Raw genomic sequence first — 24,997 nt, forward strand, 5'->3', positions numbered from 1 at the left:
GCTATGATTTTTGACCAAAACCTAGAATATTATCTTTGGGTAGAAGCCTCCTGTACTACTCTATATATTCAAAACAGAAGCCCTCGCTACTATCTTAAATACAAAACCCCTGAAGAAGTATTTACTAAGTAAAACCCAATATAAGTCATCTTAGAATTTTTGGATGTCCTGTATATATCCATGTTCCAAAAGAAAAGAGAACCAAGTTAGAACCCTCTCGGAGAAAAGGTATTTTTGTAGGGTATAGTGAAACTTCTAAAGCATATAGGATTTTCATACCTGGACAGAAAACTATTGAACTTAGCAGAGATGTAATCTTTGAAGAAGATCTTGCATTCAAAAGAGTCATAAGTTCTGATGAACTTTCTCCTTTATCTAGTTCTAAAAGAAATAGTGAATCTGGGTTGCAAAGGAAGAACTTAGAAGAAATCGAAGATGAAATTCAAAATATGAACCTTGAAGAAAATTCAAAGAAAAGACCACTTTGGGCCATTAAAACAGTTGAAGCAGCTCAAGATTTTGCTGCACCTTCCAGAACAATCAAAGAAAGCAAAAACCCTAAAAGATTCTCTGGTTATACAGCTAACATAAGTCATTTATCCAAAACAGAGCCAATCAATCCCTCTCGTGCTATTAAACATACAGCTTGGAAAGAAGCTATGATAGAAGAATACCAATCCATCATGAAAAATGATGTTTGGGAAATTGTTCCAAGACCTAAAAGAAAATTTGTTGTTTCTTCCATGTGGATATTTAAAATAAAGCATGTTGTTGACGGTAGTATTGAGAAGTATAAAGCCAGATTTGTAGCCAGAGGATTTTCTCAGAAAGAAGGGATTGATTATAAAGAAACCTTTGCTCCTGTTGCTAGATATACCTCCGTAAGAGCAGTCTTAGCAATTGTTGCATCAAAGGGATGGAAGGTACATCAAATGGATGTGAAAATAGCATTCCTAAATGGAAAGATTTCAGAAGAAGTATATCTGGAGTAACTTGAAGGATTTGAAACTCATGATCCTAACGCTTTTGTTTGCAGGCTCAAAAAAGCTCTCTATGGGCTTAAACAAGCTCCCAGGGCCTGGTATGAAAGAGTTGATAAGTATCTCACCAGCTCAAGATTCTCCAAGAATGAAGCTGATCCAAATTTATATTATAAAAGAGATAAAGATGATATGGTAATTCTGATACTGTATGTTGATGATCTACTAATAACTGGTGATGATCATCTCATAGATCAGTGCAAGAAAGATCTAACTAGAGAATTTGAGATGAAAGATTTGGGACTCCTTCATTACTTGCTAGGACTGAAAGTACGGCAGAATTCTGACAGTATCATACTAAATCAAGGGAAGTATACATCAAATATTTTAAAGAGATCTGGAATGTGGAATTGCAAACCTATGTCTTCTCCAATGGAGAGTAATCTACATAAACTTAAAGAAGTAGCTGCAAAATCACCATCCATAGATTCTACTCTCTACAGACAGATGATTGGGTCTCTTATGTACTTAGTAATTACAAGACCAGATATTTGCTATGCAGTTAATGCCTTAAGTCAATTTATGTGTGAACCGAAGGAGATTCACCTAGTCGCAGTTAAACACATTATGAGATACTTACAAGGCACTCTTAATCTCAGACTCAAATATGAGAAAGTTGCTCTAGACTTACATGGATTCACTGATTCAGATTGGGGTGAAAGTGTTAAAGGCAAGAAAAGTACTTCAGGATGTTGTTTCAGTTTGGGATGAACAATGATATCTTGGATATGTAGAAAGCAGTCTTTAGTAGCACAGAGTTCCACAGAAGCCGAATACATTGCAGCAGTGATAGCCTCCTGGGAAGCAGTATGGTTGAGGAAGTTACTTGTGGGATTATTTGAGCAAGCTATGAATCTCATGATTATTCATTGTGATAAGTAGAGTTCCATCAAGCTCTCAGCGAATCCATTTTTCCATGACAGGTCCAAGCATATTGAAATTCCTTACCATTATGTAAGAGATATGGTAGAAAGGAATTCTGTAAAATTGGAATACATTTGCACTGCAGATCAGACAGCAGACATACTCACCAAACTTTTATCTAGAGTGAAGATAGAACACTTCAGGAGGAGATTTGGTATGGTTGAGTTGTAATCCATTTGTACTCTCTTGATTATTAATAAAATAATTTTATTTGTCAAGCTATTGACTGTTATGGGCTCCACCATTTGTATTCATTTGTATTCATTATTTTAAGAGGTGACAATCTCTGAAAAATAATGAACACTTGTATAAAACATTATGAGAGGTGACAATCTCTTAGATAATGTGCTAAACAGTAAAGTTCTACTGTAAGATCTAGATGAGTTCAAGATCATATTGTGATGTAGACATTGCTATGTTTATGAGTCACAAGTTGGATAAAGGGGGAATTTTAGTATTCTCCGAGGTTATCTTGTTTTTTGGTAGATCTTAAACTTAGGATCTTGTTGTGATATAGAAATACCAGTTTCTATGAGTCACAACTTGGATAAATGAAGAATTTAAATTACTCTTCAGATTTATCCTATATCTTATCACTAGTAGCAGTGATCTGTCATATCACAAGTTGAGTAATATGACATTGTATTATGTGTTCTATGATATCACATACTGAGAAGATTCAGACAGATATAAAGTATTAGTTCTTGCTTATACATCTATATTGATGTTGCTAGATATAATATCTCTCTGTATGATTATCAAGTTAAGAGGGAGTGTTAACTATATATAACCTGATAATCAACAGGCTTGGAAATGCAGTCGCATTTATTCTTCTTATTCTAGTTATCTACTGACGACTTTATATGCTCTCCTTGCTCTCCTATTATGAGACGGCACCTTTTCCATATTGATCTGATATTAACACTAACCTAACACAATGTGTTAGTGACTAATTTGATTAAACTTGAAATCGCCAGTTCATGAGGAGGGATAATCAAAGTTGTATAAGGAAAAGACATGACCTTTGAGTCTAATGTCTTTTGTCTAGATATTTAGAAGGATGGTGATGCAGTTCTGAATGACACGCAAACAAAATTAAGTCTGCTGCTTCTCGCATCTATATCCAATAAATTAAATCTAAGATATTTTCAATCAATATCACAGCAAAGTAATTATTCTTTCTTGCATCAGTATTGGAGAAGTATAGAAGTTTTGATTATAAGTATAGGTATCAAACATCCTCAATATTCAGAGAACTTAGAAGACTATTCTTAGCATTCAAAGACCAAAATAAAAGTCTGATCAAAATTCAGAAGTTGCAGAATCTTTACAACCTGGATTCGGTGAAGACCTACTCCATTGGCAAATGGACTATGAACTCTTTTTGAGCTGTAACATGCTAAGGGTCGAGGATGGAAATAAAGGAGACGAAAATGAATTTCTGAAGGAATATAGAGAAGTGAAGGAAGGAGAGGCATAGAAAGATGAAACACCTGCACATACATTTAGTGAAGACAAGCCTATTAAATACGAAGAACCCACAGTAAAGACGATGAACTTAAGGGATGAGGCTAACCTGAAAAATATATTTGTGGGAGATTACTAAAATCCAATTCTGAAAGCAGCAGGGTTTAAAATATTTATGGAATATATGGATGTTTTCGCATGGACGTTTAAAGCCCTAAAAGGGGTACAACCAGAGTTATGCATCCACCTTATGCCACTGATAGGAGCAATACCTGTTCGGAAGCAACCATACCGGATGAACAAAAACTATGTCGCACGAGTTACTGATGAGATCAACTGAATGCTTGAAGCAGGCATTATTTTTAGGGTACAGACGAGTATCACCGATTGTGATATCTTTGAAGAAAGACAACACTCAGACAAGCATATGTGTGGACTTTCAATGCTTGAATGTAGTAACGATTAAGGACCCATTCTTGATACCATTCACCGATAGTATTTTGGAAGAAGTTGCGAGGCATGAGATTTATTCATTCATGGATGGATTTTCTGGATACAACCAAATATCCATCACAGAAGAAGATAGGCTCAAAACAACTTTCATAGTAGAAGATGGGGTATATGCCTACAACAAAATGTCGCTCGGGTTGTGCAACGCTCCGACAATGTTTCAAAGAATTATCTTGCACATCTTTGATGAGATGTCAATCGAAAACTTCAAAGCATTTTTGGACGATTAGTCAATTTTCAGTGCAGAGGACAAGCATTTGACCACACTCAAAGAATGCATGGAAAGGTGTAGAAGAGCAAGACTGGCACTAAACTCAAAGAAGTGCAAATTTATGGTACCACAGGGGAAGCTATTGGGACACATCGTGTGGAAAGCAGGATTAAAGATGGATCTTGACAAAGTCCAGGTAATCTTGGTAATGCCACCTTCTATAGATGTGATGGAGGTAAAATCATTTCTAGGACACAGGATACTACTGAAGGTTCATTAAGAACTTTGCAAAAATATCTTACCCGTTTGACAAACTAACATGCAACAAATGGGAAACAGATCAGAATGAAGCCTTTGAGGGATTGAAAACACACAGCCACAGCACCTATCTTGACTTACCCGAACTAGGACAAGGAGTTCCATGTACATGTTGATGCGTCAAACTACGCAATTGGAGCAACGTTGGCACAGACAGGCGATCACGGATTGGACCATCAGTGTACTTTGCAAGTAGACTATTGTCCAAAGCAAAGAAGAATATAGTACAACAAAGGAAGGCTCTCTGAATGGTGTACGTAGTGCAAAAGTCTAGACATTATCTATTGGCGACTCCATTCGTATTTTATGTAGATAATCAAGCAATATTATATCTCGTGAACAAACTAATCATCAAGGGAGGATAAGAAGATGGTTACTATTGTTGCAGGAGTTTACATTTAAAATCATAGTATGGCCTAGGAAAGCCATGTAAGCACAGATCATTTATCAAGGATCAAATCAGGAGAACCACCAGAGGGAGTCAACGATGATTTTCCATGCACAACTATTCCAAATTGCCATACTACCATCTTGGCACGCGAGTATCGAGAAATATCTTTCGACAGGGCAACTTCCTAGGACAATGCCGCCAAGTGAAAGGCGGAAATAGGTGCTAAGAAGTCGGATGTTCCAATTGATTAATGGATTGTTGTATAAGATGGGACCTAACTAGATTCTACGATGATGCATTCTAGAGGAAGAAATCCCGAAGATATTGAAGGAAGTGCACAAAGGACCTGCAACAGGACATATGGAGCCAAATACAACTGCACGGAAGATACTTCTAGCAGGATTATGGTGGCCAATCGTGCACAACGACGCCAAGGAGTGGGTCGTTGCATGCAATACATGTCAGAGGGTTGGAAAACTACTGAAGAGGGATTTCATGCCTCTAAACTCTTCACATGCACAAGAACTATTTGAACATTGGGGGTTAGACTTTGTCGGACCCCTCAAGGTGAGTAAAACCCCAAGATGTAGGTACATTGTGGTAGCAACGAAGTGCTTAGCAAGTGGATAGAGGCGCGGGCCCTACCAGAAAATTTTGCAATGAGTACAGCGAGATTCATCTACGACTAAATCATCACAAAGTACAAAATCCCGCTACAGTTGACAAGTGACCATGGGGAACATTTTGTCAATCACCTCATCCAGCTATTGACCACAGAATTCAAAATATACCATTCTCTATCAAGCCCGTACTATCCTAGAGCAAACGGACAAGCGGAAGCCACAAACAGAATCTTGGTTGTAGTAATCTACAAGTCCTACATAGTTGAAGGTGAGGATTGGGAGGAAAAGCTACCATCAACATTGTGAGCATAACATACCTAGTACAAAGTTACCATAGGCCACTCCATTCCAGTGGATGTATGGTCAGGAAGTCGTAGTACCAATAGTGTCCATGGTACCAAGGTTGCGAATAGCAATTGAAAATAAGTTGGGAGACACGGAAAGCCTGAGGGAAAGATTGCACAACATGAATAAGTTTGACGTACGGTGATTACAAGTGCAATGCGCTACTGAAGTTTCACAGTACAGATGCAAGGTATGGCACCACAAGCACTTAAAACTAAACAAGTTTCAACCGGGTCAACTAGTACTAAAGTACAATGGGCGTAACGAGATCAAAACAAGCAGAATTAAGGTGAAGTGGGTTGAGCCACATAAAATTCGTGAAGTGGGCGATAACAATACAATAAAGCTATGGACGCTCGACAGAAAGGAGGTGACGGATGTAGTAAATGGGTCAAAATTAAAAATCTACCATGAAAGAAAGGTTTCGGGAGAAAAGGAGACTTCTCCAAATGAATAACTCAAAGGCAATATAAAAATATAATAAATAATAGTAAAATATATATAAGAATAATAAATAAAAATAACAATTATAATAAGTAGATGAAGAAGAGAGCAAGAAGAGAGAGAACAATGTACGGGAAGAAGAAAATCACTGAAGAGACAAGTTTGGCACAGAAAGAGATAAAGATACATACTGTATGACCCTAGAAGGAGATAAATATGATACATATACCATACAGCCAAGCAAAGCACGACATACTACACATCAAGAGCACCATACGGCCAAACTGAACCGATGTAGTACAAGAATACCGTACGGTGTACAGTAAATGAGGAAAGCATGTGACATCGTACGGCTAAAAGAGGGAAGTCAAACAGTTGAACCTCACTACCGTACAGCCTAATGAAAACACACCTTGCAGACTCTACATAAACAATTATTTTCGTGTGGCATCGAAGTAGGAGAGATCAAAATATCCACCATACGTTCTTACAGGGAATAATGTTACCCTACTCCCTTATCGTACTGTACGGTAGCAGTATCATGAGCTAGTAGCATCAGGGTGCCTTATATTTCGTACAGCCAACATCACAATACAAGTCAATCCACAAAGGCCATACAACCAAAGTCAGAGGAGAGAAAGTACAAACTAACAGAAGAGAGTATCGACTAATAGAAGTAAACAAAAGAGAGCATAACACCATAATGCCCAAGCAAAGGAAGAGAGTACAAACTATCGTACAGCCACAAAAAGCGAGTTCTGGTTGCAATTCCGTACGAATGTCATGGAAGGTCATAAAGAACACTAGGTCGTACCACCACACATAGCACGAGTAAAAGACATCACGGATCATCACTGTACTGTTGGACTCACGCAAAGGATTGGCAGATGGCAATTGTGAAACCATCTCACCATTTGCAACCGTTTTGACAAGCAAAAAGACAAAAGAGGTGACAGTTATGCATCCAACTAGGAAGAGAGCACGGAAGAAGATATTAGAAGATTCAGCGAGTAGCACAATGAACAGGAATGTACAGACTTTACCATCAAGAGTGCGTATTGCAGTAAGTACAAGCAAAAAGAAGGCAAGGGCACAACTGGCTGTAACTACGCACCTCACACCTCAAAATGTGGTGTTCGAGGGTTTGAACAGGTTAGAGTGTAGGAAGTGGTGGCAGGAAGCCCTGAATGACCACTTTGCGAAGGAAAGCATACAGAGGGCAAAGGTGGAATGAGCGTTGTAGATGTAGGTGTTCTACATTCGCAACTTCAAGGATTTTCCCCGCACCATATTAGAAGCCTATGACCAATTTTTGTGAACGAGTTCATTTCCATACCTGGGACAGAATCTTGTAATATCTTTTAGAGTCGCAGACTTCACTAGAGTGTTCGGCATACCAAGTCATGTACAGGAAGGAAAATCAATAACAAGCCAAAGAAACTGGATCAGAAATCAAGGTGCACTTGGTAAAATTAGTATGTGGGAAACAGCCTAAGGCAGAAAGCGAAGCCTTAATGGATTCTTCGAAGGGAAGGGGATAGGGCCGCAGAATTCACCAAGGTGTTCGGCATACCAAGTCATGTGCAAGGAGGAAGGAAAATCAATAACAAGCCAAAGAAACTGGATCGGGAAGTCAAGGTGCACCTAGTAGAATTGATATGTGGGAAACGGCCTGAGGCAGAAAGCAAAGCCTTAATGGATTCTTCGACGGAAGGGGATTGAAGAAATCTAATGTGCAGGAAGGACATTGGCATTGTCTGATGGACCTAGTAAAAAGTAGACTCATCGGATTGAGTACAGCATCAGACATCTTATTTCTGTAGGTGACCATGATGAACAACATCATGAACGACAAAGTATATGACTAGGCACCTTTATTGGCTGAGCACATGAATGAGTTTATGACACTGCAACACAAGACATTTATATGCCACACTATGCCATCGGTCTATTTCTTGATGCTACAGCACGAATGATAGCCAACAATAGACTGGAGATCAAGCCAGGTCCGACAAAACCAAGGGAGCCTCCAATCACACAGTGGAAACACCTTGATACTCTAGGAGGACAAAAGGCCATTGGACAAAAGAGGTTACGGCAAGAGGTAGAGAGCTCTGAGCATGGGAACACTAATAGCGGGAGGCAGGACACATCCTCCAAAGACACTAACGACTAAGAGGAGGAAGTGGAGGACGACGAGAATGATGAGGACGTTGAGGTTATTACAGCATTGCCACTATTATTTCTGAGGTCCCTCGCAAGTACATCTCACTAGCACTTGGTCCCTACAGGCATTCACATTCCTGGATTTGGATAGTTTAGGCAGCCTGTGGTTATGACTCTGATCACTGTAGCAGCCAGACCAGCAGCACGGCCAACACCTCGACCATCAGTCCGGCTAGCAGTAGCACCTTCAAGAGTTGTCAAGCCTTCAATCGATCAAGAGGCTTTGCCAGCTACAGTTGTAGTTCTACCAGAGATAGGGGCTAAGAGACATATAGCCACAGTTATACCCGATGATGAGGTAGACACAAAAGGGAGTGATGGAAGTACCTACACAGGCAAAACAAGAAGTGATGGAGGTACCTGTATAGGCAAAAACAGGTGAGGGTTTGAGGACACCCGGGGTTCACTTAGATGCAGTGGGCTCGGACGCAGTGGTCACAGTAGATGCAACGTTGTTAGCAACGCCAGTAGCTGAGGAGCCGAGCAAGGCAAGCAAATCTCAGAAATTGAGCACATACTTGAGTACGAGGTTTAACTGCATACCGGCACCACGGTCGTCATGCATTCTTTAACCTGCGAGAGAAGTAGCCCCACAAGGAGACTCTACTAGCACACAGACACAGGTGGAGGAGAGTCATCGGATGCAAATCGATGAGATACCACACTCCTCAACAGATAGCATTGCAGAACGGATGATATAAGCAGCAAAGATGGCTATGGGTACCCAGCAGCCTACAATGGGGTCGGAAACATCGATGGGAGAGGATGTTGAGACATTTCTGGCTGACGTGGTGACTCGGGCTCACCAAGTGGTGATCTCTATGCAGAAACATGCTTTAGATTCAATAGTGCAAGAGCTAGAGCATGTCATATCCTTCATGAGAGTAGGGTGCTCAGCTGCCTTTTCAATTTGCTTTAAGGAACGCGGATGGCCTAGAGTAGAGACTTCGAAGATGCACCAGGATTGGGCCACCACCAGAAAGCCGATTGTAGAGAGCCGCATAGAGACTCTAACTCATGAGGTATTCCAAATATATCGTGATGGTTATTATGCTCTTCGGAGGAGCCAGGCAGACCAGGTAACGGTAGAGAGGACTCGAGAGGAGTCAGCTACCAAGTTAATAGTAGTGAAGGTGGACCTAACTACGGAGAGAGCAGCTTGGGAGTCAAAAAGAGTAGCTTGGAAGTCCAAGAGGATAGCATTTATGGCTCAACTAGATGAGGCTAGGCGGGAGAAGAGTCAGCTACAGCAGGAGTCAGCAGAAAAGGAGGCAGAGCATGGAGAGATTGCCAAGATGATGCAATCAGCCTTGGAGATTCAGATGCAGGCCGAAGCAAGCAAGTGCGTGAGCTACGAGCACAACTGAACGAGATTAGGGTACAAAAAACGTCTATTACATCAGTACTACCAAGGATGCATCCCTCTACTTAGTTTGTTATGAGTCTTAGTGTAATTATTAGATTGAGTCATATTTTCAGTTTTGATGTATAAGTTGTCTCTATTTTGTCGTCCGGAGACAACTTTACTTTTTTGGGGGGATGTATGTTGTCAATAAAAACTATATTGTAGGCGATAGGTTGAGTTGGTATCTAAAAGGTCGTGTGACATTGAGTCACCCCTTCGGGAAGTATATGTACATCGTCCGAATGGATTTATGGATCATCAATGTAATTGGAATTGCATATGTGCTTATATGAATAAAGTATCTGTTTTGTGTTACATTCTAATCTATTAATGCAATATGTATCCGTTTACCCTGTATAGTAAACAAAGTCTACAGTAGTTATGTAGACTTCAGAGTGCCTGAGAGAGTAAATATTTATCAAAAAATATTCTGTACTAAAAATTATTACTGCAAACTCCAGAGTGTCATGGCATGTGAATATTCACAAAAATCAAAATCTCTCTCTCTCTCTCTCTCTCTCTCTCACATGTCCTTTTTTTTAACAAGAAAAAATGAAAGTTGAGAATGTATCTATAAAGAGTGCTCTCTATCTTTTTCATGACTATGAAAGAAAATATTATTTCCTCCCTGCTCTCATGTCCTCCTTTCATTTTACTTAGATATAAAGAGTGGTACCCTGTGATCTTTTCTCATTTCACTAAACCAAGATAAACACTGCATTGGTTGGCACTTGTGTTATTGAAAATGTAAATTTAAATTTCATAAACTTTTTCTTGTATCTCTTGTTTTGTCAAGACATGCCATTCATCCTGTCACCTTTCCTTTTCTCTTTCTCCATTATTAACTGTACCAAAGAACAGTACTATCTAATATCATTCCTAAATTCTGTTTTTTAAGTTCTGTCATCCTATCATATGTTAGAACTTCTTCTTTTGTGAACTTTTGTAATCTCTGTTTTATATCCCTTATTATGTCAATCATGTCCTCATTACCATTTATAGGTGCTCATCCTCTCATTGTTTTTTTTTTCTCTTTCCAATATTAATCTTAACTTTCTGCATGATCTTTGACAATTTCCAGTTACTTAGAATTTGAAGCAATTATAAAGCAGAAAGTTCATTGCCATTTTTTCTCATTCATATTAAATAACACCTCTATTCGTTGCTAAATCAGCCATTGCATTTCCTTCTCACATTCAAATCTTCTCTTACAACTTCACCAATTATTTTAGACTCCTTGTTAATTTTGTTAAATTTCACAACTTTGCTACCACTTACTTAACCGCTCTAATAATTATTTTGGAATCTCTTCCATATTTGTGTTCTTCCAACCTTTCTACTTGGAAATCTTGATGCCAAACAAATGTATGAAAGCCTCTGCATTACTGTTGTCTCTTCTCCTAGATCCAAAGCATAAGCATTATTGGCTTTCATGATCTCCAAATATGCCTCCTTACATCAAGAATTTTGTCACCACATCAAAGTTGAGCTTGATTAATTTCTAAGGCATATTGTCCTTTTTACTCTTCTTTTCGATCCCATTCTACTTCATCCAATTATCAAGGAGATCTCTCTTCTAAAGAATCAGAGGCCACTTTTCTTTTGCTAGTTTTGATATGATCTTTTCCTTCTCACATGTCTCCTCCCATTAATTGATTATTTCAAGAGTACAAGCTTTTCTTTTGTCCACGCTCTGTTCTATCTAGGTATTATTCCTCAAAATCTTAGCATTTGTTTCACACCGTTGACCAAATGTAGAGCTATTTGACTGTCTCCGACAATTAAGCTAGGGCTTCTTTCCTGTCCCAATTGCCCAACAATTTCTGAAGAGATCAACACTTTGCTTCATCATCATCTTATTTGTTTTATTTTAATGTTTTCTATTTCAACTGCTTAATCTAGTTAGAACTTTATGATCTTTATCAACACTTTTCTTTTACCATGTCAAGCATTTCTCCAAAGTACTGGATATCCTGTAAGTACAATATACATGACAAACAAGAAGACAAAAGGAAAATTATGTATCCCAGGCTAACAGTTTAGTGATATTAAAACATCGCTTAGCAGAAATAGCATAATAGGTTAAGAGGCTTCCAAAAAGACACAAATATGAAAACATAAAAATGAAATGTATGCACACCTTAACATACTTGTCCCTTTGTTGTGCGTATGGCTCTATGTCAAATTCAAAACACAACTTTTGGATGCTCCACTGCAAACAAAAATAAAGGTAAATTAGATGTTAGATGGCAATTTCAAAAAAAATGGAATGTAACTTTTTGGAGAAAAAAAATAAATGAATCATATAAATGCAATGGATTCAAGTACTAGCTCTACAATCCTGCTGTAAAATCACACAGAAAAAGGCAATAGATGGAACCATCCCTCGAATATGTTTTATTTAAAGTGTGTTTAATCACATTAAGAGTTTTCCGCAAGAGATTTCTTAACATGTGCTTTACATAATTGATAAAACTACAGTACTTCTCAAGTTTCAAGGAAGAAAGATTTCATGTATGGCAACTTTTCCCAGATTTTGGGGATGGCAGGAGGAGTAGCTTGCACCAAGCAATTAAATTCACCAATATCATATTTGAATCTGTTTTGGACTGATATTATACAAGCTTATGTTAAATATTTAGTAGATATATCCAAACGTTCACAATTTTAACCAAAATTCTTTAACTTTTGTTAAGTTATTTTTAACAAAATTTAATTTTAAATTATATTTTGAGATATTCATGTAAATACAAATAAATGGAAAATATCTTTTAAAATAACTTAAACAAAACTAAAAGAAGCTGGTTAAAATTGTAAATATTTGACTAAACCTACTAAAAATTTAACATGAGCCTGTACAATGTCAGTCTAAACCAGATTCAATTACTATATAAGTGAATTTAAATCACATGTTGCAAGTTTGCCTAGTTTGTGAGCACAATGAAGACATCATTTAACCGATAATTATAGTGAATGGTTCAATCTCTCCCCTCCAAAAAGAATAGGATAAGTATCTGTTCTTATCGGCAGCCTCCCACACTTCAGTGGTTTATACTGAATATATAGTCATACAGTGCAAGGATCTTAGGTAGCATTTAAATGAGCCTTTCACCACAATCGTTGAAACGACATCACAAGTTTCATTTCCCTTCAACAGGTTGCCACATTCATTGAGGTTATGTGTTTTACAACTTATTTCTCACTTTTAATAAGTGATGCCCTCCTATGTACATTCTTTCTTTTGTATCGAAAAATGCACGGCAAAGAGTTAATTTACCCTTTTATTTATGAATGAATTTTGGTTCAACTCGAAATTGTCAAAGAAATGAATTTCAGCAGATGGAAACTACCAATTTAGCTTCACTAGATTTGGAAGGCTAGCTAGGTGTCTCACTCTCCCCTCTGCTCCTCATGAGAAAGCTTTATCTCAAATTTGCATGGATACGGATACAGATACAAATACGAGTACGTTATCAGATATGGACACAGCCTTTTTTCCAGAGCCCCAATATGGATGTGGTTGGTAATGACATTCATAAAATTAAAAAACAAATGCGCATATATTTAACACAATTTTATAAGTTATTATAGGATATTTTAATTACTTCCAAAGCAATATAGACATATAATTGCTACATACATAATTATAACTTGATTAACATATTTTCAATATTCAAAAAATGGTAGACTTGCTTTGGAGGATAACCCAAAAACTGGCTAGCCAAAATAGAATAACATTTCATTTGTCTTCCTCATTTGGTTTAGCTTTGTTTATACCAGCTAAAAAAGCCGCCTGATTGAAGTTTGTCTTAAATTAGGGAAGATTTAGGGCAAATTTTTAAATTATCAAAACACAGTTGGCACAGTAAAACAAATTAAGGATTTTTGGGCACATATGAGTAGGGAATCCAACGTGTCTCCCAGCTGATAGAAGAATACGTGTGCCCAAGGAGGGGTAGAGGAGTTTCCAGCTGCTCTGCTTTATCTCAGTCAGATAAATCTCATGCAAAGCTTTGGAGATTTATGCTGCGGTTTGAAAGGTGCTCGCATGGGGAGACATCTTAACTCACTACAATAAAAGATGCCCCCAATTTTAGGATAATATATAGGACATTCCCATTTTACTGGTTGTCCAAGTTCCATTTGATAAAGCAGGGAGTGCATATTATTAACAACTACCCAAAATGTATCCTCTTCCATTTATCCTTACTCTGCCCCATCAAAGTGTAGATATAGCCTTTGTGCAGCAGGTTAGATATTTTTATTCATACCTTCACTGTCACAGTGAAGCAAACTATCAAAGATAAATTCTTAGAAGAAATTATTCAAGTGTAGCAATTCACAAGATAACCTGTTCTAGGAGACTTGATTGCAAGAAGTACAAAACAATCTTTGTTTTGTTAGTGATCCTAAGTTCAATTGTCTCCTCAAAGTATATGTCAAAGATGCAAGTTCTTAGTAATTCATAGACATTCATTTGAGGATTACAGAAGTTACTTTGTCTGAGGCATCTTAAAGAAAAAAAAATTCCCTAAAAAGATTCAAGTTCTTGTAAAAGTGGAAATTTTTGTATTTTGAATTAAGAAACAGCAGCAGTGACTTCAAAACTTAAGTTCGAGGACGAGATTTCAGGAAATTCTATTATAACTGCAATAAAACAAGTACTCTCATCCCAGTTTATGTTATATTTTAAACATATGTAATGCAGGTTGTAACTTGTAACTATTGAGAGATATGCTTGCACGCTGTACTAACCTTTCAGTAAGCCTTAGACACTAAGTGACGATCCTGTTGGTTTCTCTTACTTTCAGAAAGCACTCATCATGTACTTGTGTATACATGAATCCAAATATAACAAGGCCCAATTCCTATAATTTTCAAGGAGTAGCTGCATGTACACTCTCATTTTCGTGTAATGGCTGAAGAGGCATTAGGCATAATGAGCAGTCAACACTTGCCAGTAAATAAGGAGAGGGAGATCTTCCATATGGACACTTCTCAATCTAATGTAAAATAATTTTGTGAGATACTACATTCCATTTGGAAAATTCCGTAGACAGTGCCATGTTGTTGCGAAAGCATACAATTGAATTAGGATAAGTCAGATGTTTGCAAAAGTTTCAGAACGAAAAAGTTTTAACTAGATGTGTGAGCCCAATTGTACAGGTTCATAACTGTTAAGGTATATAAAACATCCAAACGGATGAATTTTAATGTATTAATATTGTGTTGTTTTTCAGATATCGGGTGCTTAACTGCAGATTTCAGCAGACTGACACATTTTGAAGTATATCCTGCCTAGCTTGGAAGACAAACCCTGCATATGATTGATAGCTGTATTACTCTGAATGACATTGAGCATATCAGTTCCAACTTCTAAGTCTCTTTACTAATATTTCTGATACCAAAGGCCATCTTGAGCAACTACATTCAACACAGGCCAAGATTGGGAGCATAGCAGAGTTTGTCTGGCAAGTTAAGACGAGATGGAGAGAGCTGCAGAGTTCTGTTACCAATGTGCTTTTTACTGTTCAACACCAATTCTAAATTTGCGATCACCCAATTACTTAACTAATTCAAAGACAACAAGTGGCTAATAATTGCAAAAAGAAACTTAAGTTTTTTTGTTGCATAATTAACTGTCGAAGAGTTAAAAACCTACAAATCTGTGCATTGCATGTAACACAGAAAGGAAGAGGAATTTGAGTCATTGTTAATACCAAATAATTTTTCATCCCTTTGAAACCAATTTGCAGAGCTCCTAGGATCTGAAGCCATGCAGAATCGTGTTTGCTGCACTTGGACCAGAATGGGCATGGAGGAATGGATATTTATTATCTGTCTTATGATTTAACTGTGTGGAAATTTATGGATTTTGAAATGAATGTTTCCTTGTTAATACAGCCATTAATATAGATAGATCTTACAACACACAACCCCAACTGTAACAACAGATCTTTTGGAGCTAAATTTTTTGACAGATCATGATAGTATTTACTTGTAAGTACAGCAGTTAAACCAGAAAGGCCATACCACAGTGCAGGTTGCATGGAATACATTTTATTTTATTTCTTGCATCTAGCCACTTGTCACATTGTTCCATCCATATTAAGGATGACAATTATAATCTCCCCGTATTCTCCATGCAAATCAACCAGTAATAAGTTTCAAATGTCCTAGAAGTGTAGTACAATTAATGTTTCAATATAATCATCTCCTATTATAGGAAAACACAAAACCTTGGATAGGAAGAGAAACTCGCAATGTTCTAATCTTCTAAAGGGTTATTGTAAATCAAATTTTATGGTGCCATTAGTGGGAAACTCAGTAAAGATGAAATTTGAAGTCTACTCACTATCAAAGAGGATAAATTTTCATATTCCATGGCATTGCATGTAGACTCGTGCTCTAATGATGAAGTTGAAGCTTTAGCGCTTATTAAAGGCCTGAGCTAGACCATTTTCACAGCATCTCAAACATTATTAGGGAAGATGATTATTTACCAATGATCAAGGCAACGATCAAAGAATAAACCGTGAATTGGAAGCAATTTTGATTCTTTAGGAGGCACAAAGGGTAGCATGTTCCTTGAACACTAACAACATAACTTTTGGGAAGCAAACAAACCTTCAAGCACACATGCTAAGACAAGAACAGATTTGAAGATTTTTTCAAATATCGCATGCACCTCAATAAGTGAAACAGTACAACTGGAGTACTTACTACTTAAGGAAGAGCCACTATCAAGAAACTCTAAGTTATCAATTAGGATTTTGGGACAAGTGCGAGTACAAGAGCCCAGTACAAGGATATGTAAAAAAGAAAGTAGGAGTTTGGGTATGTACGGGTACGTGTGTTTGTATATATCTATCATATATAGAAAAAATAAGAGAAATATACAGAAATGTAAAACTAACTTGTCTCATAGTACAGTATTATTCAGTCAATAGCTCCTTTAGGGAGAACTATTCAGATCATCCTTTCAATTTCATGATCGCAGATCAAGGATAATCAAAAGTGATTGGAATTGGGAGGAATTTGGTTATATCTACAACCAGTTTAGAGCTACATTAACTAGGGACATTTGCATGGCCAAAATGGGGTCATCCCTGTAAAGATTCTGCTAATTCTTTCTACTTTGTATCAGACTTTGAGTTCAGTTTGAATGGCTGAGAATGGTCTTCTTCTTTCTATAAATATTCAGATTGTTTGATGAAGTTATAATTATCTTGAATGCAGATCCAATGCTCTATTATCAATCTGATAATATAGAATATTTCAAACTTATGATTCGTTGGAAGTAGGATGCTTATAGGATCAGACTGTTGTGTATTGTGTGTCTCATAAACTGCAGTCCATAACCAAATATATATCCTTTGTAGAGGGTATGTCCCTCAAGGGGCATAACCCTTAAATTGTCAATAGTTATGACCTTTCCTAAGTCGACAATTTAAGGAGACTTAGATTAGTAATTACAAGTGTTAGATTAGTAAACCAACAAACAAAGACATCTCTTGAAATCACCGGCACCTATAGGAGAAGCATATACAAGTTATTAAATGCCAATCATAGGATATATTATCCATAAGAGAGGGTACGGTCTGTACTGTCAGACCTGTAGGATTAACATGGTTAGAAATTTAACACTCCCTCTTAAATTGATAATCCTACAGAGAGATATTATATCTAGCAATCATCAATACAGATGAGTAAGCAAGAATTAATACTCTTTATCTGTCTGTCTCTTATGTGGTATCATCGAAAACATGATACAAAGTCATATTACTTAAACCTGTGATATGACAAATCACTGACACTAGTGATATTATACAGGATAAATCTGAAGAGTAATCTCTTCATTTATCCAAGTTATGATTTCATAGAAACTGGTATTTCCATATCATAACACAATCCTAAGTTTTAAGATCTACTAGAATATAGGATAAACCCAGAGAATCTCAAGATTCTTCCTTTATCCAATTTGTGACCCATGAACATAGCAATGTCAACATCACAATATGATCTTGAACTCATCTAGATCTTACAATAGATCTCTACTGTTTAGCACATTATCTAAGAGATCGTCACCTCTCATAATGTTTTACACGACTATTCATTATTTTCAGAGATCATCGCGTCTTAAAATAATGAATACAAATGCTAGAGCCCATAACAGTCAATAGCCTGACAAAATAAAATTATTTTATTAATAATCAAAAGAGTACAAATGGATTACAACTCAACCATACCAAGTCTCCTCCTGAAATGTTCTATCTTTACTCTAGATAGAGGTTTGGTGAGTATGGTTGTTGTCTGATCTACAGTGCAAATGTATTCCAATTTTATAGAATTCCTATCTACCATATCTCCTACATAATGGTAAGGAACTTCAATATGCTTGGACCTATCATGGAAAACCGGATTCACTGAGAGCTTGATGGAACTCTAATTATCACAATGAATAATTGTAGGATTTATGGCTTGCCCAAATAATCCTACAAGTAACTTCCTCAGCCATAATATTCTCGGGAGGCCATCATTGCTACAATGTATTCAGGTTCTGTGGAGCTCTGGGCTACTGAAGACTGCTTTTTGCATATCCATGAAATCATAGCTGATCCTAGACTGAACCAGCATCCTGAAGTGCTTTTCTTGTCTTTAAGACTTCCACCCTAATCTGAATCGGTGAATCCATGAAAATCTAGAGCAACTTTCTCATATTTGAGTCCATAATTAAGAGTGCCTTGTAAGTATCTCATAATGTGTTTAACAGTAACTAGGTGAATCTCCTTAGGTTCACACATAAATTGACTTAAGGCATTAACAACATAGCAAATATCAGGTCTTGTATTTACTAGGTACATAAGGGACCCAATCATCTGTCTATAGAGAGTAGAATCTATTGGAGGTCATTCTGCAGCTGCTTCTTTAAGTTTATGTAAATTAGTCTCAATTGGAGAAGACATAGACTTGCAATTCCACATTCCAAATCTCTTCAAGATATCTGATGTGTACTTTCCTTGATTAAGTATGATACTGTCAGGATTCTGTTGTACTTCCAATCCTAGGAAGTAATGGAGAAGCCCCAAGTCTTTCATCTCGAATTCTCTAGTTAGATCTTTCTTGCACTGATCTGTAAGATGATCATCACTTGTGATTAAATAAATCATCAACATACAATACTAGAATTACCATATCATTTTTATCTAATATAAGTTTGGATCGGCTTCATTCTTGGAGAATCCTAAGCCAGTGAGATATTTATCAATCCTTTCATACCAAGCCCTAGGAGCCTGTTTAAGCCCATAGAGAGCTTTCTTGAGCCTACAAAAAATGCGTTAGGATCATGGGTTTCAAATCCTTCTGGTTGCTTCAAATAGACTTCTTCTGAAATCTTTCCATTTAGGAATGTTGTTTTTACATCCATCTGATGTACCTTCCATGCCTTTGATGCGACAATTGCTAAGACTGCTCGTACGAAGGTATATCTGGCAACAGGAGCAAAGGTTTCTTCATAATTAATCCCTTTTTTCTGAGAAAATCCTCTGGCTACAAATTTGGCTTTATATTTCTCAATACTACCGTCAGCAGCATGCTTTATTTTAAATATCCACTTGGAAGAAACAACAAATTTTCCTTTAGGTCTTGGAACAATTTCCCAAACATCATTTTTCATAATTGATTGGTATTCTTTTGTCATAGCTTCTTTCCAGGTTGAATGTTTAATAGCATCAGAAGGATTGGTTGGCTCTGTTTTGGATAAATCAATCATGTTTGTTGTATAACCAGAGAATCTTTTCGGTCTTTTACTTTCTCTGACTGTTCCTGAAGGTGCAGCAAAGTCTTGAACTGCTTCAACTGTTTTTATGGCCTAAAGTGGTCTTTTCTCTTAATTTTCTTCAAGGTTCATATTTTGAATTTCATCTTCGATCTCTTCTAAGTTCTCCCTCTGGGATCCAGATTCACTAGTTCTTTCAGAACTTGATAAAGGAGAAGGTTCATCAGAACTTATGGCTCTTAATGCAAGATCTTCTTCAAAGATTACATCTCTGCTAAGTTCAATAGTTTTCTATCCAGGTATGAAAATTCTATATGCTTTAGAAGTTTCACTATACCCTACAAAGATACCTTTCCTCCCAGAGGGTTCTAACTTGGTTCTCTTTTCTTTTGGAACATGAATATATACAGGACATCCAAAAATTTTGAGATGACTTATATTGGGTTTTACTTTAGTAAATACTTCTTCAGGGGTTTTATCTTTAACATAGGAGTGAGGACTTCTGTTTTGAATATATACAGCAGTACAACAGGCTTCTGCCCAAAGATAGTTTTCTAGATTTTGGTCAAAAATCATAACCCTAGCAGCTTGTATAATTGTCCTATTCTTTCTTTCAGCTACCCCATTTTGTTTCGGGTTATAAGGAATAGTGTACTCCCTCTTGATCCCTGATTCTTTACAAAACTTTTTAAACAAGTCTGAGGTATATTCTCCTCCGTTATCTCTTCTAGGGGTTTTAATTTTATGTCCTGAAAAATTTTCAATTAATGCTTTGAATTCTTTAAATCTTTGTAGGATTTCTTCTGGTTCCTTGCATTTTAATAAATAAATCCATGTTTTCCTAGAGAAGTCATCTATGAACAAGATATAATACCAAAATCCTCCAAGAGAAGGAACGGACATAGGTCCACATAAATCTGAATGAATTAATTCTAGTACATTATTTGTTTTCCTAGTACTATAATGAAAGGGACATCTAGTGCTTTTACCCAGAGCACACCCCTTGCAAATACTAGGATGATCTTTATTTAATTTGGGTAATCCAGTAACCATTTTTTCCATAGTTGATAAAGTTTTAAAATTTAGATGCTCTAATCTTTTGTGCCATATTTCATTTGAATCTTTAGCTTCATGAACTAGGGCTTGAATGGATCGACTAGATTCTGTATTCAACTCATACAAATATCCCTTTCTTAGACCAATTATCTTTGCTTTCTTGATGGAAAGGTTCTTAGCCCAAGTTAATACTTTGCCATCCAGAAATGCAACATTGTGTCTATCATCTTCAAGTGTTGTAATTGAGATTAGGTTTCTTTTAATCCCTGGTAAATAGGGTACACCTTTAAGAAGAAGAGTATTTCCTGTTTTTAGTTTCAAAGTACAGCTTCCAATGCCTTCAACTGAGTGTCCAGAGTTATCACCAATGGCAACTTCACCATTAACTTTCTATAATAAAGAATCTAGAGTTTCTTTGTATCCTATTATATGTCTGGAAGATCCACTATCAATTACTCATGTCTTATTTGAGATTTCATTTGATAGAGAGGAATACAAAACACGGTTCTCAGGATCATAAGTATCTTCTTCTCTAATGACATTAGTACAATTTGCCTGTTGTTTGGAATTTTCAAGACAATTAGATCTATAGTGTCCAAATTTTTCACATTTGAAACACTTTATTTTAGATAGATCCTTCTTGAGCTTTCCATTCTTTTGAATTCTCCTTGTCTTCTTGAAATGCTTCTTCTTGCCCTTATAGGAGTTTGCATTAAGAACGTGAAGTTCTTCATCTTCTACTTTTGGTTTCCCTCCTTTATTTAGTTTTCTAGACTCTTCTTGAAGACAATCATTCTTGAGTCTATTGAAGTTCGGAAGCTGATCTCTAGCAATTATTCCTTGTGCGAATGTTTCCCATGAATCTAGTAATCCATCTATAGCCATGAGCGTTAGTTTGATGTCATTAATAATGGTTCCTATGCTTGATAACTCATCTCTAATGCCGGCAACTCTTAGGAAATAAGAGTTTATCAATTCTCCTTTCTTTATCTAAATGTGATTCAATTGTCTTTTTAGTGCAAGAACCCTAGTTGCATTGTTTACTTCATATGCATTTCGTAATGCATTCATCATATCATAGGCAGTTTGATGTTTCGTAAGCATAAGTACGATATCATTTTTAACTCCATCCAGGATGATTTGAATAGCCTTTCTATTTCCATTGCTCCATATGGATTTGTTAGGTTCAACTGGGGGTTGTTTGGATGCTCCATCAACGAACTGTTTTACATTGTTCTCTTCAAGAATCATTAAGATTCTGAATTTTCAGGCTTCAAAGTGTTATTTCCCATCAAACCTATCCTCGGGTCTGATTGAATATGCCATTGAAGATAGGAGAAAATTACTAAGAATATATATAAAGTCTGATGACTGAATTTGCAGAGCCCTGGATTTAATAACTTGGCTCTGATACCATATAAAGATTCTGCTAATTCTTTCTACTTTGTATCAGACTTTGAGTTCAGTTTGAATGGCTGAGAATGGTCTTCTTCTTTCTATAAATATTCAGATTGTTTGATGAAGTTAAAATTATCTTGAATGCAGATCCAATGCTCTATTATCAATCTGATAATATAGAATATTTCAGACTATGATTCGCTGGAAGTAGGGTCAGAAATCTCTCAGGGAGATGAGCACAGTTTGGAAACATCTCCCATTGTTCTCAAAAAAACAAGAAACGGAGAAAGTACCAAGAATTATTGGTGTTTCAGTGGGAAAGGCCAGGAATGGCTAGCCATCCTAGGGAAAGGCAAGGGGTGCCTGAGCACTCCCCAATTACCTTGCGGGCAGTTAGTCATCCCTTATGGCATTGGCTTAAGAGACCATCACATTTTCTTTATGATCTTTATATTTCTTGTTAGTTCACATGCAAAAACTACAGAAGCATCTCTTCTTGATTCGTTGTCATTGCCAATTGAAAATGATGCTTCTCTAGGAAAATGGATTTTGATTTTTTATCATTCTGAAACCTAAATTTATCATTTGAGCTTCTGAAATAACTATTTGTACAGCCAATTTCTTCAGAACAATTATCATTAAAGTACCAGCTACGTCATTTTATTTTGTTTTGACTAAAATATTGTTAAAAAAATTGGTGGTTGATGTTCTTTAGTCACCATCTATTATATCTTGCCTGGTATTTTAAGCAAAATAGTTTGTGCATATCTAGTTTTCATTGTGTATTAAAGTCCCAGTAAACAGCTTACAGGGAGATTATTTGTGTGGAAGTCCCAGAAAACAGCTTACACGGACATTATTTGTGTGGGCAGATTACCAAACTAGACTTGCTTGGCCTATTTCCTGTGAATACCTGAATTTTTTCATACCAATAATCTGATTGTCAAAACTAAGAAATAATTTTGTTTCTTACTCCACTTTAGCTGATTTAATCTATTTTAACTTTTAGTTTCAGAGTTTTTGAAATAGGCTATACCATATTCTGATGAATAGTATCTAACGGCTTAAGTTTCCAATAGGTTTGAGCAAATATTGTTAAATTCTGAATAAAATTGATTCTAGCAGTCACTTTGCGAAACCTTTCGATAACCAAGGAGCTGGTAAATAAGGGTAAGCAAAAGTATGTAAGAGGGTCATCTTTTCAAATTTCAAGCATAAAAATACTTTTGCCCTATTCGATGTCTTGTCAAACTTCATTAAACTCATTATAGGGTGGGTTGGATAAATCCATGGTAACACACATTAGATTAAGATTCAAAATCTGTGCCCATAAACGCAATAAGTGTTTTAGAATGTGTGTAAATATGTCTATAACCAATGTGTGTGTTAAGGTTGCTTCATATAACATACAGACAAATTGTAAAAGTTCCGTTTAATATTTTATATAGTATGTCATGTGTTCTATTGATAAATACAATTATTTTGTTAAAACCTCATTTGTTTGTCACTTTCCATGAAATGAAAATAAAAATATCAATTCAGCTCCAATATTATGTGTCAAGGTTCTGTGATGCAATTTTCCCCCTTCTTCAATAGCCGTTCCCGCTGTCCCATAAAAAATCGCTCCCTCCTGTCCCCATACCCATCCTTGAAACGTGTCCCCAATCCCCAATACTTTGGGTCAAATATGTTTAGACTTCAATGTTTATAAAACGATGGATCAACTACTGTGAAAATTATCATAAACAAATTTTATAAAGATATCATCCTCCCTGCCATGATTGTTCTTTCAAAAAAGAATCAACGATAAAGGTTTGCTTAGGGTGTGCAAGAATATGGACTAGTAAAAGTTAATAATAGTAACATTGTATGTTGTTCTTCTCAATTTGAATGTTGATTCATCTTTATGAATTGCCATTCAGCAACATTATAATTTTCATCATGCGCAAAAGCTATTGTAATTTTCAAAAAAAAAATAAGAAAATAGTACTTTACACTTTCCCTTTTTGGATGATGCATCATCTATCTACTAGACATTGATGTTACAGAGTTAAAGTACTACCTTGTAGTTGTTTCATAAAAATTATTCTATCAAGTTATACTAACTTCCTATCACATGGTGAACCATGATGTAAATGGGGCATGCGCCACATTTAAAATTTAAATCAGGATGGCGTGCACCAAGTCTCTTTAGGGTATTGGCTAGAAGCAATGTCAAGAAAATGAAATCTTTCACTAAAAAGTATAGTGGTGAATTTAAAGATTAAATGCAGCCCTATACTCCATTCTTTATACTACTGTATGGAACTTGCCACCAATTTTATATTCATGGCTTCCTCTGTTTTTCTCTATCCACGTAACTGCATGTGTACAATAGAGTAGCATTTTTAACAATAGTAGGTTGTTGTATAAAGCTTTTTTCCTTTCATTTACTTTCGCAAAGTTTCTTCATAGACCATTCTTGTATTTGCTAGTCACTTCATTCATGAAGCTTCTGGTTCAATTATGTTTATGACTCTTATTTTAAATCATCTCTATTTATTATTAAATACTTCTTTAACAAAAACAATATACATTGCAGACTTCCCAGTAATTGATGTAATGCCCCGCCCGGAGATCCTTGGAAACAAGGATTCAAATCAAGCCAAGATATTTTTTTTTAACAAGTATGAATGCACAAGACAACATCATACAGGGATCACAAAGATCGCAACGGAAGACTTCAACACAATCCCGGCAACCAACGAATCTCCAAATGCCACTACCAAACTGACACACACAAACAAAGCCAACAACGACAACGCACATGATGAGGGCTCAAGAAATGACCACTCATCAACAAAACACCAAGCTGGGGTAAA

General features: G+C 36.5%; 1 protein-coding gene across 3 annotated transcripts in view; it reads right to left on the reverse strand.

Annotated features, from left to right (window-relative positions):
* Positions 1-24,997, reverse strand: part of UVR3 (DNA photolyase family protein) — a 172,112-nt gene that overhangs the window by 141,061 nt on the left and 6,054 nt on the right. For all 3 annotated transcript variants that reach the window (XR_016353728.1, XM_089791216.1, XM_089791215.1), the window contains exon 2: positions 12,045-12,116. Coding sequence is in view for 2 of the 3 variants with exons in the window: in XM_089791216.1 (XP_089647342.1) it covers positions 12,045-12,116 (72 nt within the window). In the remaining variant the exon portion in view is untranslated. The remainder of the gene's footprint in view (positions 1-12,044; positions 12,117-24,997) is intronic.

The sequence above is a fragment of the Cupressus sempervirens genome, chromosome 7 (assembly GCF_028749045.1).
Source record: "Cupressus sempervirens isolate cs-2001-9-10 chromosome 7, ASM2874904v1, whole genome shotgun sequence".
Lineage (NCBI taxonomy): Eukaryota > Viridiplantae > Streptophyta > Pinopsida > Cupressales > Cupressaceae > Cupressus > Cupressus sempervirens.